This window comes from Bubalus kerabau, chromosome X (genome assembly GCF_029407905.1).
Source record: "Bubalus kerabau isolate K-KA32 ecotype Philippines breed swamp buffalo chromosome X, PCC_UOA_SB_1v2, whole genome shotgun sequence".
Taxonomy (NCBI): domain Eukaryota; kingdom Metazoa; phylum Chordata; class Mammalia; order Artiodactyla; family Bovidae; genus Bubalus; species Bubalus kerabau.
The window spans coordinates 65,262,854-65,282,690 of NC_073647.1; the positions used below are offsets into that span (position 1 = coordinate 65,262,854).

At 36.5% G+C, this 19,837-nt stretch overlaps 1 protein-coding gene across 5 annotated transcripts in view; it reads right to left on the reverse strand.

The window, feature by feature from the left end:
- Positions 1-19,837, reverse strand: part of NRK (Nik related kinase) — a 128,506-nt gene that overhangs the window by 10,863 nt on the left and 97,806 nt on the right. For 4 of the 5 annotated variants that reach the window (XM_055562909.1, XM_055562908.1, XM_055562910.1 and 1 more), the window contains 7 exons: positions 19,097-19,433; positions 11,961-12,147; positions 11,368-11,523; positions 8,619-8,762; positions 6,560-6,718; positions 2,820-2,920; positions 461-610 (listed from right to left, as the gene is read on the reverse strand). In XM_055562909.1, coding sequence (XP_055418884.1) covers positions 461-610; positions 2,820-2,920; positions 6,560-6,718; positions 8,619-8,762; positions 11,368-11,523; positions 11,961-12,147; positions 19,097-19,433 — 1,234 coding nt within the window. Of the gene's footprint in view, positions 1-460; positions 611-900; positions 1,042-2,816; positions 2,921-6,559; positions 6,719-8,618; positions 8,763-11,367; positions 11,524-11,960; positions 12,148-19,096; positions 19,434-19,837 lie in introns of all 5 variants that reach the window. The other variant, XM_055562912.1, reaches the window with a different exon arrangement.

Here is a 19,837-nt window from a genome sequence, read left to right on the forward strand (position 1 = left end):
AACTCTTCGCATGAGGTGGTTCATTTAAAAACAAATACATCCCTCTGGGTCGTCCCAGTGCACCAGCCCCAAGCATCCGGGGAGGGAAGAGGGAGGAGGGTTCAGGATGGGGAACACATATATACCTGTGGCAGATTCATTTTGATATTTGGCAAAACTAATACAATTATGTAAAATTTAAAAATTTAAAAAAGCAAAAAAAAAACTAAAAATAAAAACAAAAACAAATACAAAACATCACTGTGCCAGACAAAGTCTATCTGCAGAACAGACTTAGCACTCTGGACTAAGAAACCATTAGTGACTTTTGTTTATCCATTACTACCTTTTGGCACTCAATACTTACCTTTTAGGTCTCAGTTCTAATATAGATATTGGTACTCGTATTTTTAAACCTTTTAAGAGTTTCACAGTTGGAAATACTCAAATTATGTTATACAATAATTTCTAGGGATCTTACGTTATTTGGCAGGGTCACATCAGACATAACCTCAGATTCTGCATCAATGATGTGATATCCATCTGCTGAGCTGAAGAAAATCTTTAGTCTTTTTTCAGAACCAATAGCCAGGTCAACTGTCACTGGCTTATGACCAAGTGTTGGAAACACCTGTAGGTATAAAACCAAATATGGCCAAAAGGCCAAAAATGACACTTTGTCTAAGGTGAAAATTCTCCCGCCCGTTTGCTTAACAGGTGTATAGAACCCAGAATGATTTTTAAAATTACATAATATATTTAGAGACCTATGTATTACAACTTTTCTTATATCTGTTAACTCAACAAGAACAATTATATTCAGGTTCTAAATATTGAGTTTTCCTTCAAAGGCCAAATCTTCAAAAATCGTAAGAGTTTTATATGGCCTTGTATCCTATGTGCTGTATTTAAATTCCTTGCCTTGAGATTCAGCAAATGAAGGAGCTCATCTGGTCTCTTAAACCGGTTTGCTGGATCAGCTGCCTGTATTTTTGCCAATATTCGTATATAGGCTTCATAGGACATGTAGTCTCCTTCGGAGTCTGCTGATTGATCAATGCACACTTGGTAGGGAATGAGAAAGGCCAGACATGTTAACCTACCATAGACTGGGTGTACTCTAGGCTATTATGGTTCCTAGTCCAAGGAAACAAAAAGCCAAACAGGATACATTGCCAAGTTCAGGTCACAGTAGAGGACTGGGCATCACAGGTTTCACCATACTGAACTCATGTGGTGGGATTCAAGAACTGGAGTGAGGACTTAGACAAGGAACTGTATATCAGGCCAGACAGACTGTTGGTACTTACCTTCTTTGCTTCCCAGCTCCATACCAGGCAGCTCTGACCAATCAGCAGACACCCAGGAACAAACCCATATCCAAATACTGACAACTGACCCAATGCCCAATTTAGGGAGATCAGATCAGGGATGTGATTTGTGTCCGGACAGGCCCAGACTATCTATATAGTAGTCTGTGCTGTTTATAAAAGAACATATTTATTGTACAAATGGCTCAGCCGGTAAAGAAATCTGCCCACAATTTGGGAGACCTGGGTTCGATCCCTGGGTTGGGAAGATCCCCTGGAGAAGGGAAAGGCTACCCACTCCAGTCGTCTGGCCTGGAGAACCCATGGACTGTATAGTCCATGGGGTCACAAAGAGTCGGACACAACTGAGCGACTTTTACTTTCAGACATCTGAGGAGCAGTCATAAACATTAACCCATCTATATTGTACACATGTGATATTTTAGTCTATAAAATATAATATGTAAACAGATCCTAACCTAAGATATGATTGTATTTCATGAATACCTTACTGGGGTCTATCATGATGTGTCCCTATCAGTGCTTTGAAAAACTCCATGGACCAACCAGTTCAAAATCTCCTAGGATGTTTGCTAAAAATATAGATTCCCCAGGCCCCATTCCAAACCTAATTTGGCCTGGAGTTGCGTCTGAGATCTAAACTTTTAACAAATGCTTCAGATGATTCTAAGAAGCTACTGGATTCTATGTAGTACCACTGGTTCATTAATCAGTCTTTATTAATACAGAATAAATACAGAATAATTTTATTTATGTTGAGTTCTGAAGCACTGTAAAAAGATAATAAAGATAAAAATAGTCTCCAGTTTATGAAATGTGATTAAAAATCATCAGTGACATAATTGTTTGGGACACTAAATGGTTACCTTATGAGGCTGATCCATAGAAGTTCAGTTAAACCAAAATAAGGGTGGAAACAGTACTCGTAATCCAAATAAGCCTAACCAGCATTCCTTGTAATAGTTCTAGAGAGAAATGTGTTTAGAGATCCATCTTGGAAGGAATATAGAGCCACCCTTTCCTCCCCACCCCCACCTATTATAGTCCTGGTTATGAGAGCAAAGGCTTTCTTTTCCTTCATTCCTCTACCAGGGGGTTCCCCACTCTACCACTGTCACATCTTTCCTTACCTTCCCTCTGCTCTCCACCCCTCACTAAGAGAGAAAAGGGACTTTCTCAGCTTCAAGTCATTGGGGTAGCACCCAAAGCTTGTGTTTGTGGCTTTAGAAGAGGAGTTCTTCATGTTAACTACAGGAATTGGGAGTGAGGGAGTGAGGAGCTGGTAGGGAGTTCCTGTAAGGGAAGGGGTCAGGGATTTCCCTCACATTCTCCCTTGGTTTGGTACCTGTGAATTGTCTAGAAAAGGGTTAAATGATAATTATTGACATGGTATATTCAAATTACATTAACTGTAGAAGAATAGCATCTATATTTCTCCTACTATATTCCAAATACTGTTCTGTTTACAAGTTCTCAAAAGAAAGCCCAATGCATATGGAGACCACTCACTTTAATGGCAGTGCTTTCATCAAAGGACTTTGGTGCCCATGCATACAGGTGAATCGATGATTTCAAAGCAATTGCAATATATGTTGTCTCTTCATGTTGGACTACAGTGATAAAATACAAAAAAGTAACAACGCCACAGGGTTAGCAAGAACACTCAAGTATTTGTATTTGTTGTTAAAAATGCCATAACAATGACAATTAAGAAGGCAATAGCATCCAGAGTGATTTATGGATTCAATGCAATCTCTAAAATCCCAATGGCCCCCTATGTATAAACAGAAATGCTGATTAAAATTCACATGGAATTAGAAGAGGCCAAAATGCTCTTGAAAATAAAAAACAACGTTGGAGGACTCACAGTTCCCAGTTTCTAAACTTATTATAAGCTATAGTAATCAAAGCAGTGTAGTACTGACATAAGGATAGGCATATAGATCAATGGAGTAGAACTGAATGTCTATAAATAAAGTACATTTATGGTCATGGTGCCAAGAATATTCAATAGAGAAACAACAATTTCTTCATCAAATGGTACTGAGACAACTGAATATCTACATATAAAAAAATGAACTGGATGTCTTACCTTAATCCATATATACAATAATTAACTTGAAATGGATCAAATACCTAAATGTAAGAGCTAAAACTATGAAGCTATTAAAAGTAAATAAACCTTCATGGTAATAGATTCTCATATTTGACACCAAAAGCATAAACAACAAAAGAAAGAAACAGCTAAATTGGGTTTCATTAAAATTCACTCTTCTATGTATCAAAGGACACTATCAACAGAGTGAAAAGACAAAGTATGGAACAGGAATAAATATTTCCAAATCATATATCTGTAAGGGTTTAGTATCCAGAATATATAAAAAACACAACTCAATAACAAAAAGATAAATAGCCCAAGGGAGATATACAAATGGCCAATAAACACTTGAATGCTCAACAACATCATTCATGAGGGAAATGCAAATCAAAACTATAATGTGATGCTGCTTTATACCTACTTGGATGGTTAGAACCAGAAGAAAGACATTTTAAACAATGAATTTATAATAGATAAACAAAAGATGAAATATTTATACAATGCAATACTATTCAGCAATAAAAAGGAATACTGATACATGTTGTACTGGTTATAGCATGGATGAACCTTGAAAACATTATGGTATGTGACAGAAGCTTGTCACAAAAGATCATATAATGTATAATTCCATTTAAGTACATCATGGAGAAAAGACAAATCTATAGCAGAGAAAGTAGATCAGTAGCTTATTCAGATTATGAAGGGAATAAGGTAAGAGGAATTAAATTTGCAGTGATTGCTAATGGCTATGACGTTTCTTGTTAGAATGATGAAAATCAGATCATGGTGATGGTTACACAACTCTATAAACATACTGCAACTCACTTAATTGTACGCTTTAATTGGGTATATTTTATGGTATATAAATTATTTCAATAGAGCTTTTTTATTAAAGAAAGAAAAAGTTTATAAAAAGTATATGTTTGCCCTTGGCCAGACCTTCTGGCTCTTATGAAATATGTTGTCCTACTTCTAGATTTATGTTTGTGCTAAATCCCTCTTCTTTGGCAGAGATACTGCTGCTGTCTTCTCTAGCCAGACTTCATCTAAGACTAATATATAAGAATTCTCTCTCTCCTTTCCTCTCCCTTCCTCTCTCATTCTCTCTCACTCTGTGTCTCTGCCTCTCTGAGTCTAGCTTCACTTTCTTTCTTTATTTTTTTTTAACTGTTCAGAAGTAGGTCAAAGAATTATGATTAATAAATCCACCAACAAGCAAACAAATTCTCTTTTAAGCAAATAATGCTGATAATTTCAATATATGGCAGTAATTGGTATCAGTCCACTATTTTGTGGACCTTGGAAGGCTATGAAAATACCATGCAAGCATGGTTATGTTGTTATTCTCCTTTGGGAAGGAGCTACTGTTCCCCTCGTCAGTAGGACAAGTGTTATTAGAGAGCTGGGATTGATTGGAATGCAATCAGCCAGGAAAAGTAGACTAAACTAGTCCATCCATTTCACAAACGCACAGAACTATCTTTGCAAGGTTGACTATCTTTGTAAACTCTCTTATTGAACTAAAAACTTGATAAGTTATTAAGAGGTACTTCTGCTATATCAACTTCTGGGTTGACATCTGGGAATATTAAAGTAGTGATACACAAAACTAGAAGAAAATAGTATATTTATTTAATACTTAAGTTGTCTGGGCACTCATTTCTACCTTTATTTGTGTGTATGTATGTATGTATATGGGCTTCCCTGGTGGCTCAGGTGGTCAAACGTCTGCCTGCAATGCGGGAGACTTGGGTTCAATCCCTGGGTTGGGAACGTCCCCTGGAGAAGAAAATGGCAACCCACTCCAGTACTCTTGCCTGGAGAACTCCATGGATGGAAGAGCCCGGTAGGCTGCAGTACATGGCGTCACATATGTATACAAATATGAAACCTATCCTGGGAAAGCCTCTTAGTATGCAGAACAGAAATGGTCAGTCAGGATAAAAATATCCTGCCACAACTCATATTGCTAAGTCGCTTCAGTCGTGTCCGACTCTGTGTGACCCCATAGACGGCAGCCCACCAGGCTTCCCCATCCCTGGGATTCTCCAGGCAAGAACACTGAAGTGGGTTGCCATTTCCTTCTCCAACGCATGAAAGTAAAAAGTGAAAGTGAAGTTGCTCAGTCGTGTCCGACTCTAGCGACCCCATGGACTGCAGCCTACCAGGCTCCTCTGTCCATGGGATTTTCTAGGCAAAAGTACTGGAGTGGGGTGCCATTGCCTTCTCCGAACTCATATTATGTGATTCCAACTATCTCTTACCTATGCCACTAGTTCTGACTGATAGACAATTAGTAAAGAGGAAAGAAGAAAAAAGGCTAAGAGTAGAGGGGATTTGCTTCAGAAATAGAAAGAATGGGAAAACATTACTTCCAAGTTGTTGAGAGATGACAGCAGGACTCTGAGACCCTGGATTTGTTACTCCATTCCACAGCGGATGGTTGTCAAGACACAGGGGATATGAAAACACACTAATCAGACAGGAAATATTTTGCAATTATACTCATGAATATCATAAGTGGGAATGAGAGCCAGCAGATAATTGATAAATTTTCTTTTTGACTCATGGTAAAGTTTCTTGGTCAGTATTAAGAGGGATTTCCCAATTTTTAAAAAAGGAATCATTATGGGATTCTATTTTATTGCTGCTCCAAGGAAAGACAATGTCATATAAATCTTGCAGGTTACTGAAGACACATTAACATTTATACAATTGAAGTTAAATAGAAGCAGGAAGAAACATCAGTTAATGTGAACTAATTAGAGTGAGTGGGAAGGGAAGAAAGGAGAAAAAGTAAACCAAATTTAACTTCAATAGCTATTTCAGTCAATCAATATTTTTTCAATAACAGCCATTATTGTGACATAAAAGACTTGAAAGATGTCTCAGAGAAATTTACTCATTTTTGTATTCGAAGTTGCAAATGTTTTCCTTTCTCTACTTTACCTTTCACAAGAATGTACTTCACCAAATGAAGGGAGGCAAAATTTATATAGCTGAGGTAAATGGCAACATATTCCAGTATTCTTGCCTGGGAAATTCAAAGGACTAGGGAGCCTGGCAGGCTACAGTCCAAGAGGTCACAAAAGAGTTGGACATGGCAATGACTAAACAATAACAACAAAAACAAATGTGAAATGAGACTTACGGACACTGAAGTGTTCACAGCCTGTCAACTTATCAATTGCTTTGCAGGCTTCTTCTGTTTTGAGCATTTCCTCTTGTCTTCTTTTACTTTCTGGATCATCATTCAAAATCTTATTTCTCAGCCATGTCAAATGATACACTCGAAGTCTATTCTTACGGCCTGATAGATAAGAAAAGACACAGTGTTTTAATTCAGTCTTTTTTTTTTTTTTTTTACATATTAGAAGAACAAAAAAGGTAAAGGTATTTTGTCTTTTTAATCAAATCTTTTAATTAAAGTAAAAAGCACTTAAAAAACTATACTGCATTGAGTCTCCCCTTTAGAGTTTGGAAATATGATAGCAAAGTTTCTTTTAGTCTCTCACTTCCAAGAAATAGCTGAAGTGTCTACCAGCTATCAATGTAGAAGTGAATGTACAATACTTCTTTGGAACAGGTTAAGACTACTACTATGTGGGCAACAGAATTACCATCCATTCATTTGTTTCTTAGCTTTTAATCTAAGCCATGACTTTTTTGGGACTCAGAGACCTAGAAGCTGTCTCTGGTAGTGTGCATATATGAGAAGATATGTCTGGTGTATTGACTGTTAGGCATCCTCAGCCAGTGAGATGGGTCTCTCTCTCTGTATTCTTTCATTCCAGTAAACTTACAAAGAAATCCAATGGTTTATTATTTTTTCTCAGCCCAATCTATCTTTAATGTTATTTTTCTAATTGTAAATCCCATCAAATTCTTACAGTTCTTTCAGAAAAACAAGCCATTAAAATCACACATTTATTTTCATATATAGTGACGTTATAGTCATTTTTAGACTATAAGATTTCTAGGCCCAACATTAAGATTCTTATTCATGTAATCTTAAACATATTTTTAATCATTTTTCAGCAGTGTTAGAATTCAAGTATCTATATCTATTGTCATTCTGTTCTCAAATAACAAAGTTGAGCTCCAAACTATCAGGTATCTTTCTATACTAACATTCTCTGTACTATCTTATGCAAAAATAATCCACATTTAAGAGAAGCTTCAGCAATAAAAAGAGAATATTTGGGTTAGATAAAGCTGGATAAAAAGAAATCTGTTATCCAGATGTGCAGCCTGTAAGCCATCCAGATGTATTCAAAAACTAAATGTTGCTTCCATGTGCCTCAAACAATTATAAATGAATGGCCATGAAAAATGATTTAAAAAATCATGATACTTCGGTATATATTTCTAGGGGATTTTCTCTAACCAAAACTTAAAGCAACATTAATCATATTTAGGACTATACATAATCATTAATTAATGTGAAATATCATTATTAGGTATAGACAGGAAGTATATAAGCACATAAAAATTACTGTGATTAGCATCATTTTATTCTACAGTTAAAACATTTAACATTTTTTCCCAATCTTTCAAGAGTAATTTTTTGCCTAAAGTAAGCATTAATGTTAGTGCTTTTCTGATACCAAGTACTGTTTAGTAATCACAATAATTATTAACATCCATATACTTGATCTCTCATATTCCAAGGTTCAGGCTCTGACTGACCCAAACTAAAAAGTTCAACTACTATGTGGGAAGAATAGAGGATCCATTCTTGTTACTAGCCCTATCTGTAGACCCTTATTATAGGGCTGTGGTAGGTACAACAGACTCTCATTTTTATCCAGTTATTGGCCTCTTTGTTCCTTGTTGCTTCTAACACATCACAGGAAAGGTATATATTGGAGGTTACTGTGGTGGTGAGTGCATGGGTGGCTGAGGCTGTGACTTCCAAAGTTGTGCATGGTTACTGAGAGAAGACCTGATAGGATGCAAATGGCATGGTTTTTCCTTTCCCTGACCTAGTAGAGGTACATTGCAATCAAATATCCAGACATCAAAGGAGAGTCAGAAGTTTACATTGTAAATAGTTAAGAAAATGCAAGTAGGAAAGCCTGGTGTCCCAATTAAAAATTATATTTACAGTGCTTTCCTAGGAACACTTTCACTTGAGAAAGTCTTTAGCCCAGTTTACAACCTAATTAATCTGCATAATAACTTAGCTAATTTTAGTTCTTAAAACAAACCGGAGATGGTAATCAGCAAATTGAGTGGCTCTACAACTTGAATCTGACGGAATGGTCTTCTCTTTATAAGTTTAGTAATGTCTGCCTTTCCACTTCTGTCCATCAGATACAGATTCGATCGAGTTCCCAACAGCAAATTCACTCCTGTTCATATACAAAAAGAAAAGTGCTATATTAGCTCAGATTACATTTTTATAATTGCATTTATATTACTATTCTTGCTCCTCCAGTGTGCTGATCTATGTAAAGGTGATGTTTGTCATTTTAAGCTACTGTTGACTTCATTCTGTGTAACAGGGAACTCTCTACTAACAGAACAAATTTATTTTCATTAAAATATAGAAAATAACACCTTCTGGTAATATTCTGCTGGCTGGTGTCTGGTATGCCATCACACAGATAGAACTTTGTGTATATCTTAGTACCTTTTAGTAATGTCCCAAACTTTACAAAAATCAGTCAACTCTTTTGAAAGTTACTATTAAATATTCATGAGGCCTAGTATATATAGTCTTTTTTAAAAAAATTAATTATTTTTTAATTGAAGGATAATTGCTTTACAGAATTTTGTTGTTTTCTGTCAAACCTCAACATGAATCAGCCATACGTATATGTATATCCCTTCCCTCTTGTTGGTTTCTCATTCATAACTATAACAGCAATTTAATACTTTTAAATAATTATATGCAAATTATTTTAATATTGGGTGATTCTGTGTTCATGCATATATTAAAAAACTTATATTGCTGAATGTCTATAAAATTAGTTCCTATTTCATGTATTTACATTCCTATACTCTGTTATTTGTGTGCTGGCTCTATTCATTAAAATATAAGCACTGTTTAAAGACTGAATGAGAAGACTAAAATAGAAGATTCAACTAAATTTAGAATGCACTTCAAATGGGGGTCAGGATCAAGACAGTGGAGTAGAAAGACTCTGAACACACCTCTTTCCATGGGCACACAAAAATTACAACTATTTACAGAGCAACTGTCTATGAGAATGACCTAAAGGCTAGCAGGAAGATTTTCTGCAACTAAAGACATAAAGAAGGAGCCACAACAAGATGGGAAGGAATGACAGAGATGCAGTTTAGTAAAGACCCATATTCAAGAGCTGATGACTCATAAACAAGAGGTTCTTCCCAAGGAGTTTGGCATCCAAGATGCACATTGGGTTCCCCAGCCCGGGGGTCTGGCACTGGGAAGATGAGCTCCTAGAACAATTGGTTTTGAAAATCAAGTGGGGCTTATTTTCAGGAGAGTTGAAGGGCCATAAGTAAAAGAAATTCCATTCTTACAGGGCATGCACAAAATCTCATATGCTTCAAGTTTCAAGGCAGACACGGTGGTTTGAAAGGTGCCTGGGTCAGACCCACTTGTTGATCTTGGAGAATCCCCTTGGAGAGGCAGAAGCCATTGGGACACCCCTGGGGACTGAGATACTGGCAGTGGCCATTTGGGGCATCTTGTTCTACCATGATGACACATACTAAAATCTTTTATATTTTAAAATATAAAACCACAAGTTATAAAAATGGGTTACTAGACATTAAGCTCATCTCTGGGTAGTTGCCTGACTGAAATGATAATGAAGTAAACTTTGCTTTCTTGTTATCTGACACATTACATTAGTAGAACTTTGAGGATGGCTTTTTTTTTCTGCAAAACTATAATATTTGCTACACTGTTCTATTTTTAATTTAAAATTCTGTCCCCTGTTCAATCATACATTAAGCAAAATCTATGAAACTGCAGGTTGGAGGTTGGCATTTATTTTGGATTTTTCACTTCCTTGCATTAATTTATTCTATTTCATTTATGGTTCAGACTGGCTTGAGGTAAAAAACTGTCTCAGAATTACCAAGTGGTTAAAATTCTCCTGGAATAAAGGATTGAAGAAGTCTATTAAAGTTAAGATATTATACAAGGAATTTTGTCTACAAATCCTCAAGATATTTTAAAAACAAGAACTTTTGAAGAAATTTCTTGCAATAATCTCATTAGGTATTATACATTGCATTCTATCACAAATTAAAAATACTAAGCTTGAATTTTCAAATAATTATAACCTAGTCCAATTTTATATTTTAGCAAAGTTAATTCAGGTTATAAAGAAAAACAGAATGAGCAGGAGAGGGAGTAATTCAAACATCAAACTGCACTGAGTGAAAATAAATAAGCAAGTTAACTACTCTCTCTGTGTGTAGATACATGTGTATATACATGTTTAATAACATATACAAACACACACACACACACACACACACATACATGGAAATCAGGAGGACATGGCAACCCACTCTAGTATTCTTGCCAGGATAATCACTTGGACAGAGAAGCCTGATGGGTTATGGTCCATAGGGTCGCAGAGTCAGATAGGATTGAAGTGACTTAGCATGTATGCATAATTGAAAACAGTTGTGCTTAGTCGCTCAGTTGTGTCCGACTCTTTGCAACCCCATGAACTGTAGCCCACTAGGCTCCTCTGTCCATGGGGATTATCCAAGCAAGAATACTGTAGCGGGTTGGCATTCCCTTCTTCAGGGGATCTTTCTAACCCAGGGATCAAACCCAGGTCTCCCGCATGGCAGGCAGATTCTTTACCATCTGAGTCACCAGGGAAGCCCTGAAAACATTTTGTCAATAGCAAATACATATTTTATATCTGTGCTTTTATACTAGTTTTTATATAGATAAAAATGTACTCTTTAAAACACAACTCAGTTTTAAGAAATCAAACTTACCCCACAAAGAACCACAGCAGATCTCAGAAGTGAATTCCTTTTCATACATGTGGATTAGTGGTTTTTTACATTCATAAGAGACATATAATGGGTTAACATTAACGTCAGAGGGTCGCTTAGATGATTTCTCAGGTACTTCCACTAATCCAGCATATACTGTGAAGAGAAGATATTGAGAGAACTTACTAGTGTGTACACCATATGCACTTGAGTGTTTTTACAAATGAGACACAGCTTAGAAAAATTCCTTTTCCTTTATTGTATTTTATTTTTTATGGAGCTATAATTTCTATAATTCATAAATCATCAGATGACACAAATCAAGACAGAATATATTTCTGTATATGAATGCATTTCAAGTTACTGTGATTATATATCAAATGAAATCCAGATGAGGGAGCCAATTTCTCAATTATAGTTCGAATTTAGGTGCTATAAAGATTTAGTGAAGAGTAGATTTTTTAAAAATCCATCTGAATTTATGTCATCTGAGTATCAGAATGACTTCTTTTCTGATAATGAACCAGTGGTCAAAACCTGTATTTAATATGGAACAGACTGCAGCATTTGAAGATTATATTAAATACACTTACAGATGGCACTGGCAAAGTCAGCATTTGCAGTCCTTTCAGAATCATTGGAGGGAGAAGAGTGGTTGGCAGAGAAACCTGATTCTGTTGATACTTCTGATATGTCCACAGTGTCATTCTCAGCATCAGGTACTGCGGGTGCAGCACCCGGGGCAATGGCATTTGAGGCCTCACTTCTACCGCCTGACTCCTAAAAGATGATCAACAATTGATTTTGACTTTATTAGGAAATTAACAAGGAGAGAAATGTAAGATGCCTAGGGGTTACTTGAAAGAGGGAATGCAAATTTTGTAACATCTGTAATTCTTGATCCTTATAAAACCCACATTTACCAGTAGAACTCAATAATGTTAGCAGAAAAGAAAGAACTAACTTATAGTGAGACAACTGATGTCAGAACAGAAATTAATGGAGCATGAAATCCTCAGCTATATAATTTGGGGACTTAAAATTTGTGGAAATTTTACTATGCATCAGATATCCTGTTAGGCATCTTATTTACAGATTGTTGTGAATCCTTGCAACAACACCAAAAGTAAATTTGATTATCTCCCTTTTACTTATAAGGAAACTAAAGCTTATTGAAGTTAAACAATCTATTCAAGGTAACATAAATAATCAGGGGGATTAAAGTTTGAAGCCAAAGTCTGTCTGATTCCAAAGCTTATGCTTTCAGTTACATTATTTCAAATAGCTGCATGCAAAAATAAAAAAGTACTATTGTGCTGGATTCAATTTCATTTTGTCAAAGGACAAAGCTAATGATAGAAAATCAACCAACACAATTTCAAGAGTGCAAAAATGCTTCAGTGAAGGTCTAGCTAGATTCTATTGACTTACAGACAAGAAATTCAAGGATAAAGTCACAAAATGTGACAGAATTTATGTGGGATGCCATATCCAATGGAAAAACATACCAATTCTTTTTGGTAAGCCTGTTTGCCAATAAGCATTTCTTTTATGTATAAACAGTGATTCTTGGCATTGATACAGTTATCCTGTCCTACCAAAAACTTGTTTTTATGACCTTTCCTACCATAAAAGTATTATATGGCAACATGTCCTTTTAAAATGAAAATGAAAGGAAGATCTATTCTCTCCGCAAATGTTTAAAACATTTCTTAAGATAACTGGAGATACCCAGGGGTGCTATGAAAACCATGCTGGGACATCTAGTTTTAATGTCTTTAATTAAGATAGGTAGGTAGGTAGGTAAGAGCTACCTACTAGGATAGATGAGCAGATGGGTGGATAGAAAGACAAGTAGATAGACTGACAGACATTCAGGCAGACATAGATTCCTTTTTACTGATATTGCTTTCCCATTGGAAATCATCTAGGGAATTTCTTCCTACCTTGGAAAGAAAAACTTCCTAGGGAGTTTTTTTGTTTGTTTTCTTTCCTTCCTTGATTTCTTTTTTTAATTAGTTAATTTATTTTAATTGGAGGCTAATTACTTTACAATATTGCAGTGGTTTTTGCCATACATTGACATGAATCAGCCATGGGTGTACATGTGTCCTCCATGCTGAAACCCCTCCCATCTCCCTCCCCATCCCATCCTTCAGAGTTGTCTCAGTGCACTGGCTTTGAGTGCCCTGTTTCATGCATCAAACTTGGACTGGTGATCTATTACATATGGTAATATACATGTTTCAATGCTATTCTCTCAAATCATCCCACCCTTGCCTTCTCCCACAGAGTCCAAAAGTCTGTTCTTCTTATCTGTGTCTCTTTTGCTGTCTCACATTTATGCTCATCATTACCATTTTTCTAAATTCCATATATATGCATTAGTATACTGTATTGGTGTTTTTCTTTCTGACCTACTTCATTCTGTATAATAGGCTCTGGTTTCATTCACCTCATTAGAACCGATTCAAATGCATTTTTTTAAATAACTGAGTAAAGTTCCATTGTGTATATATACCACAGCTTTCTTATCCAGTCATCTGCTGATGGACATCTAGGTTGCTTCCATGTCCTGGCTATTGTAAACAGTGTTGTGATGAACACTGGGGTACACGTCACTTTCAATTCTGGTTTCCTTGGTGCATATGCCCAGCAGTGGGATTGCTGAGTCGTATGGCAGTTCTATTTCCAGTTCTTTAAGGAATCTCCACACTGTTCTCCATAGTGACTATACTAGTTTGCATTCCCATCAACAGTGTAAGAGGGTTCCCTTTTCCCCACACCCTCTCCAGCATTTATTGTTTGTACACTTTGGGATAGCAGTCATTCTGACCGGTGTGAGAAGGTACCTCATTGTAGTTTTGATTTGCATTTCTCTGATAATGAGTGATGCTGAGCATCTTTTTATGCATTTGTTAGCCATCTGTATGTCTTCTTTGGAGAAATGTCTGTTTACTTCTTTGGCCCACTTTTGCATTGGATTGTTTGTTTTTCTGCTATTGAGCTACATGAGCTGTTTGCATATTTTGGAGATTAATTCTTTGTCAGATGCTTCATTTGCTATTATTTTCTCCCAATCTGAAGGCTGTCTTTTCATCTTGCTTATAGTTTCCTTTGTTGTGCAAAAGCTTTTAAGTTTAATTATGTCCCATTTGTTTATTTTTTCTTTTATTTCCATTACTCTGGGAGGTGGGTCATAGAGGATCCTGCCATGATTTATGTCAGAGAGTTTTTTGCCTATGTTTTCCTCTAGAGTTTTATAGTTTCCGGTCTTACATTTAGATCATTAATCCATTTTGAGTTTATTTTTGTATATGGTGTTAGAAAGTGTTCTAGCTTTTTTTCTTTACAGGTGGTTGACCAGTTTTCCCAGCACCACTTGTTAAAGAGATTGTCTTTCTCCATTGTATATTCTTGCCTCCTTTGTCAAAGATAAGGTGCCCATAGGTGCATGGATTTATCTCTGGACTTTCTATTTTGTTCCATTGATCTATGTTTCTGTCTTTGTGTCAGTACCATACTGTCTTGATGACTGTAGCTTTGTAGCATAGTCTGAAGTCAGGCAGGTTGAGTCCTCCAGTTCCATTCTTCTTTCTCAAGATCACTTTGGCTATTTGAGGTTTTTTGTATTTGCATACAAATTGTGAAATCATTTTTTCTAGTTCTCTGAAAAACACCATTGGTAGCTTGATAGGGATTGCATTGAATCTATAGATTGCTTTAGGTAGTATACTCATTTTCACTATATTAATTCTTCCAATCCATGAACATGGTATATTTCTCCATCTATTTGTGTCCTCTTTGATTTCTTTCATCAGTGTTTTATAGTTTTCTATATATAGGTCTTTTGTGTCTTTAGGTAGATTTATTCCTAAGTATTTTATTCTTTTCATTGCGATTGTGAATGGAATTGATTCCTTAATTTCTCTTTCTGTTTTTTCATTGTTGGTGTATAGGAATGCAAGGGATTTCTGTGTGTTAATTTTATATCCTACAACATTACTCTATTCATTGATTAGCTCTAGTAATTTTCTGGTGGTGTCTTTAGGGTTTTCTATGCAGAGAATCATGTCATCTGCAAACAGTGAGAGTTTTACTTCTTCTTTTCTAATCTGGACTCCTTTTATTTCTTTTTCTTCTCTGATTGCTGTGGCTAAAACTTCCAAAACTACGTTCAATAGTAGTGGTAAGAGTGGGCACCCTTGTTTTGTTCCTGACTTTAGGGGAAATGCTTTCAATTTTTCACTGCTGAGGACAATGTTTGCTGCGGGTTTATCATATATGGCTTTTATTATGTTGAGGTATGTTCCTTCTGTGCCTGCTTTCTGAAGGGTGTTTTTTTTTTTTTTTTAATCATAAATGGATGTTGAATTTTGTCAAAGGCTTTCTCTGCATCTATTGAGATCATCATATGTTTTTTTCTTTCAGTTTGTTAATGTGGTATATCACATTGATTGATTTGCAAATATTGAAGAATCCTTGCATCCCTGGGATAAAAGCCCACTTGGTCATGATGCATGATTTTTTTAATATGTTGTTGGATTCTGTCTGCTAGAATTTTGTTGAGGATTTTTGCATCTCTGTTCTTCAGTGATATTGGCCTGTAGTTTTCTTGTTTTGGCATCTTTGTCTGGTTTTGGTATTAGGGTGATGGTGGCCTCATAGAATGAGTTTGGTAGTTTACCTTCCTCTGCAATTCTAGAAGAGTTTGAATAGGATAGGTGTTCAGATCAGATCAGTTGCTCAGTCGTGTCCGACTATTTGCGACCCCATGAATCGCAGCACGCCAGGCCTCCCTGTCCATCACCAACTCCCAGAGTTCACTGAGACTCATGTCCATCGAGTCAGTGATACCATCCAGCCATCTCATCCTCTGTCGTCCCCTTCTCCTCCTGCCCCCAATCCCTCCCAGCATCAGAGTCTTTTCCAATGAGTTAACTCTTCGCATGAGGTGGCCAAAGTACTGGAGTTTCAGCTTCAGCATCATTCCTTCCAAAGAAATCCCAGGGCTGATCTCCTTCAGAATGGACTGGTTGGATCTCCTTGCAGTCCAAGGGACTCTCAAGACTTTTCTCCAACACCACAGTTCAAAAGCATCAATTCTTCAGCGCTCAGCCTTCTTCACAGTCCAACTCTCACATCCATACATGACCACAGGAAAAACCATAGCCCTGAACAGACAGACCTTTGTTGGCAAAGTAATGTCTCTGCTTTTGAATATGCTATCTAGGTTGGTCATAACTTTCCTTCCAAGGACTAAGTGTCTTTTAATTTCATGGCTGTAGTCACCATCTGTAGTGATAGGTGTTAGCTCTTCTCTAAAGTTTTGGTAGAATTCAGCTGTGAAGCCATCTGGTCCTGGGCTTTTGTTTGTTGGAAGATTTTTGATTATAGTTTCGATTTCCATGCTTGTGATGAGTCTGTTAAGATTTTCTATTTTTCCTGGTTCACTTTTGGAAGGTTATACTTTTCTAGGAATTCGTCCATTTCTTCCAAGTTGTCCATTTTATTGTTATATAGTTGCTGATAGTAGTCTCTTATTATCCTTTGTATTTCTGTGTTGTCTGTTGTGATTTCTCCGTTTTCATTTCTAATTTTGTTGATTCTTCCTTGATTTCTTACCATAATTATTGTATGCCTACCATAAACCAAGCCTGAGGTTGGACCCTGGGACTGGATGAGTAAATGAAGAACAGTTGTCAAGGATGGATTAAACATAGTATGAGTTGGGTCATGAAGGATGACTAGTTCAAAAGCAGAGAAGAGGTAAGGGGAAGCCATATAGACAGAGAAAATTTCTGGCATAGGGTCATTAATTCATGAAGGAGCAAGGCATCTTCTAAGTTAGTTTGTATGATAGGACAATGGGCTGGGGAAGTAAATTGGCATGATAATTCTTCTGTCTGGAATCTCAGCTCTGTTTTCAGATATCCAATACTCCACATCTGTCAAGAACTATTTCAAATAGCACATGTTTCAAGAAATCTTCTCTGTGATAATTCCTATTTATCTACCATCTGTGAAGCTACTTGAGTATTTTTAAACTTACCTATAAAGTCAGTAAATGTTTTTTGAATGTCAAAATCATTGTCTAAACACAGCACATTACTTCCGTTTAAATTGTCTGTGTTAACCATTCCTCAAAAAGTTAAAATACAAGCTAATAATTCCATTCCTAGGTATACAGATCAAAGAACTAAAAACTGCAGCTCCAACAACAGATACTTGTACAGCAATGTTCACAGCAGCCAAAGATGAAAATGACTCAAGTGTCTATCAAAAGATGAATGGATAAAAAATATGTGATGTATTCATACTATTTATTAAGCCTTAAAAAGGAAGTAAATTCTGATATATGATGCTAAATGGATGAACCTTGAAAATATTATGCTGAGACAGACAGAAAAAGACAAATATTGTGTGATTCTGCTCATATAAGGTACCTATACAAAAGTAGAATGGAGGTTATTGGGAACTTTGGAGGATAATGGGGAGTTAATTGTTTGAGGTGATAAAAAATCTCCAGAAATTAATGGTATTACTGGTTGTACAACATTGTGAATGTACTTAACTCCATTGAACTGTACACTTAAAAATAGTTAAAATGTGAAACTTTCTGTTACGTGTATTCTATCACAATAAAAATCTCCCAGAAAAAATGTATGTATTAAGAGACACTATCCCAAGCATATTGTTCATGGAGTTCTCCATTTTTCCTTCTCCATTTCCTTCTTTATTCCCTTCTCCATTTGCCATTTCCTCTTGACGAAAGTGAAGGAGGGGAGTGAAAATTCTGGCTTAAAACTCAACATTCAAAAAACTAAGATCATGGCATCTGGTCCCATCACTTCATGGCAAATAGATGGGGAAATAATGGAGACAGTGACAGACCATTTTCTTGGGCTCAAAAATCACTGTAGATGGTGACTGCAGCAATGAAATTAAAAGATGCTTGCTCCCTGGAAGAAAAACTATGATCAATCTTGACAGCATATTGAAAAACAGAGACATTACTTTGCCAACAAAAGTCCATCTAGTCAAAGCTATGGTTTTTCCAGTGGTTATGTATGGATGTGAGAGTTGGACTGTGAAGAAAGCTGAGTGCAGAAGAATTGACGCTTTTGAACTGTGGTGGTGGAGAAGACTCTTGAGAGTCCCTTGGACTGCAAGGAGATCAATCCAATCAATCCTAAAGGAATCAGTCCTGAATATTGATTGGAAGCACTGATGCTGAAGCTGAAACTCCAATACTTTGGCCACCTGATGTGAAGAACTGACTCATTTGAAAAGACCCTGATGCTGGGAAAGATTGAAGGCAAGAGGAGGAGGGGACAACAGAGGATGAGAAGGTTGCATGGCATCACCGACTTGATGGATATGAGTTTGAGTAAGCTCTGAGAGTTGGTAATGGACAGGGAAGCCTGGTGTGCTGCAGTCCATGAGGTCACAAAGAGTTGGACATGACTGAGTGACTGAACTGAACTGATCCCAAGCATATGATCTGAGTAATAAAGTTGGACAAATAAGATATTTTTGTTCTTGGAAGAAAATAGGAAGCATCCAAATAAGAAGAAATAAAGATGTATCTAGAGATATAATTTAAAATGTTAAGACTTTGGAATAGAAGTTTAAAATATATTTGTAATGGCTGGAAATATGACATATCATATGAATAAATGCATTTGCAAGGAGATGAATTTATTCTCCTTTTCAAATGGTGTATTACCTCTAGTTGATGTTCAAATTCCTGGAATACTGGTCTCTCCAATATTGGATCATCTGTCTCTGAGCAATTTTCTCCTCCATTCAGTTCTTGGGCTTCACTTTCTTCATTGGTTCCACTGACTCCCTCATTTCCATTACTCTCCTTGCCTCTTCTTCCACTGCCTACATTCGCTCTGTGTTCTTCATGGTCTCCAATGGCTGCACTGTCCCCACGGGCTGCACTTCCTCCATGGCTTCTATTAACTCTCTGACTTCCATAGCTGCTGAAAGATCCTTCTCCTCTATCACTTCCATCTTTACCATCTTGCTTGTAGCTTCTGCCTCTGCCACAGCTTGGCCTGATAACAAGATTCAATTAATGATAGAAAGTCACCCAACAAAAATAAATGTCAACAAATGAAACAAAATTAGGTTGACTAACACATATGTATCATCTCCAGGCATGTTTTTGCTCTATGTGAACACTACTGGTATGATATAGATATGAAAAATGTCCCTATGTCCTGTCAATCTTAATATTGAATTAACATCATAGTCACCATCAACTCCCTGGCTACATTTGCATGACAGATGGAAAAGGACGTATTAGGAACATGTATTAGGTTAGCAGTAATAATATGTTTTTTTCTTAAATCATAGATTATTTCATACATTAGCAACTTCACAGCCACATGAATGATCAAGCCCATATTTTTGGCTCAACCACAACACATTTGAATATTTCTTATATTTAATTTATGTT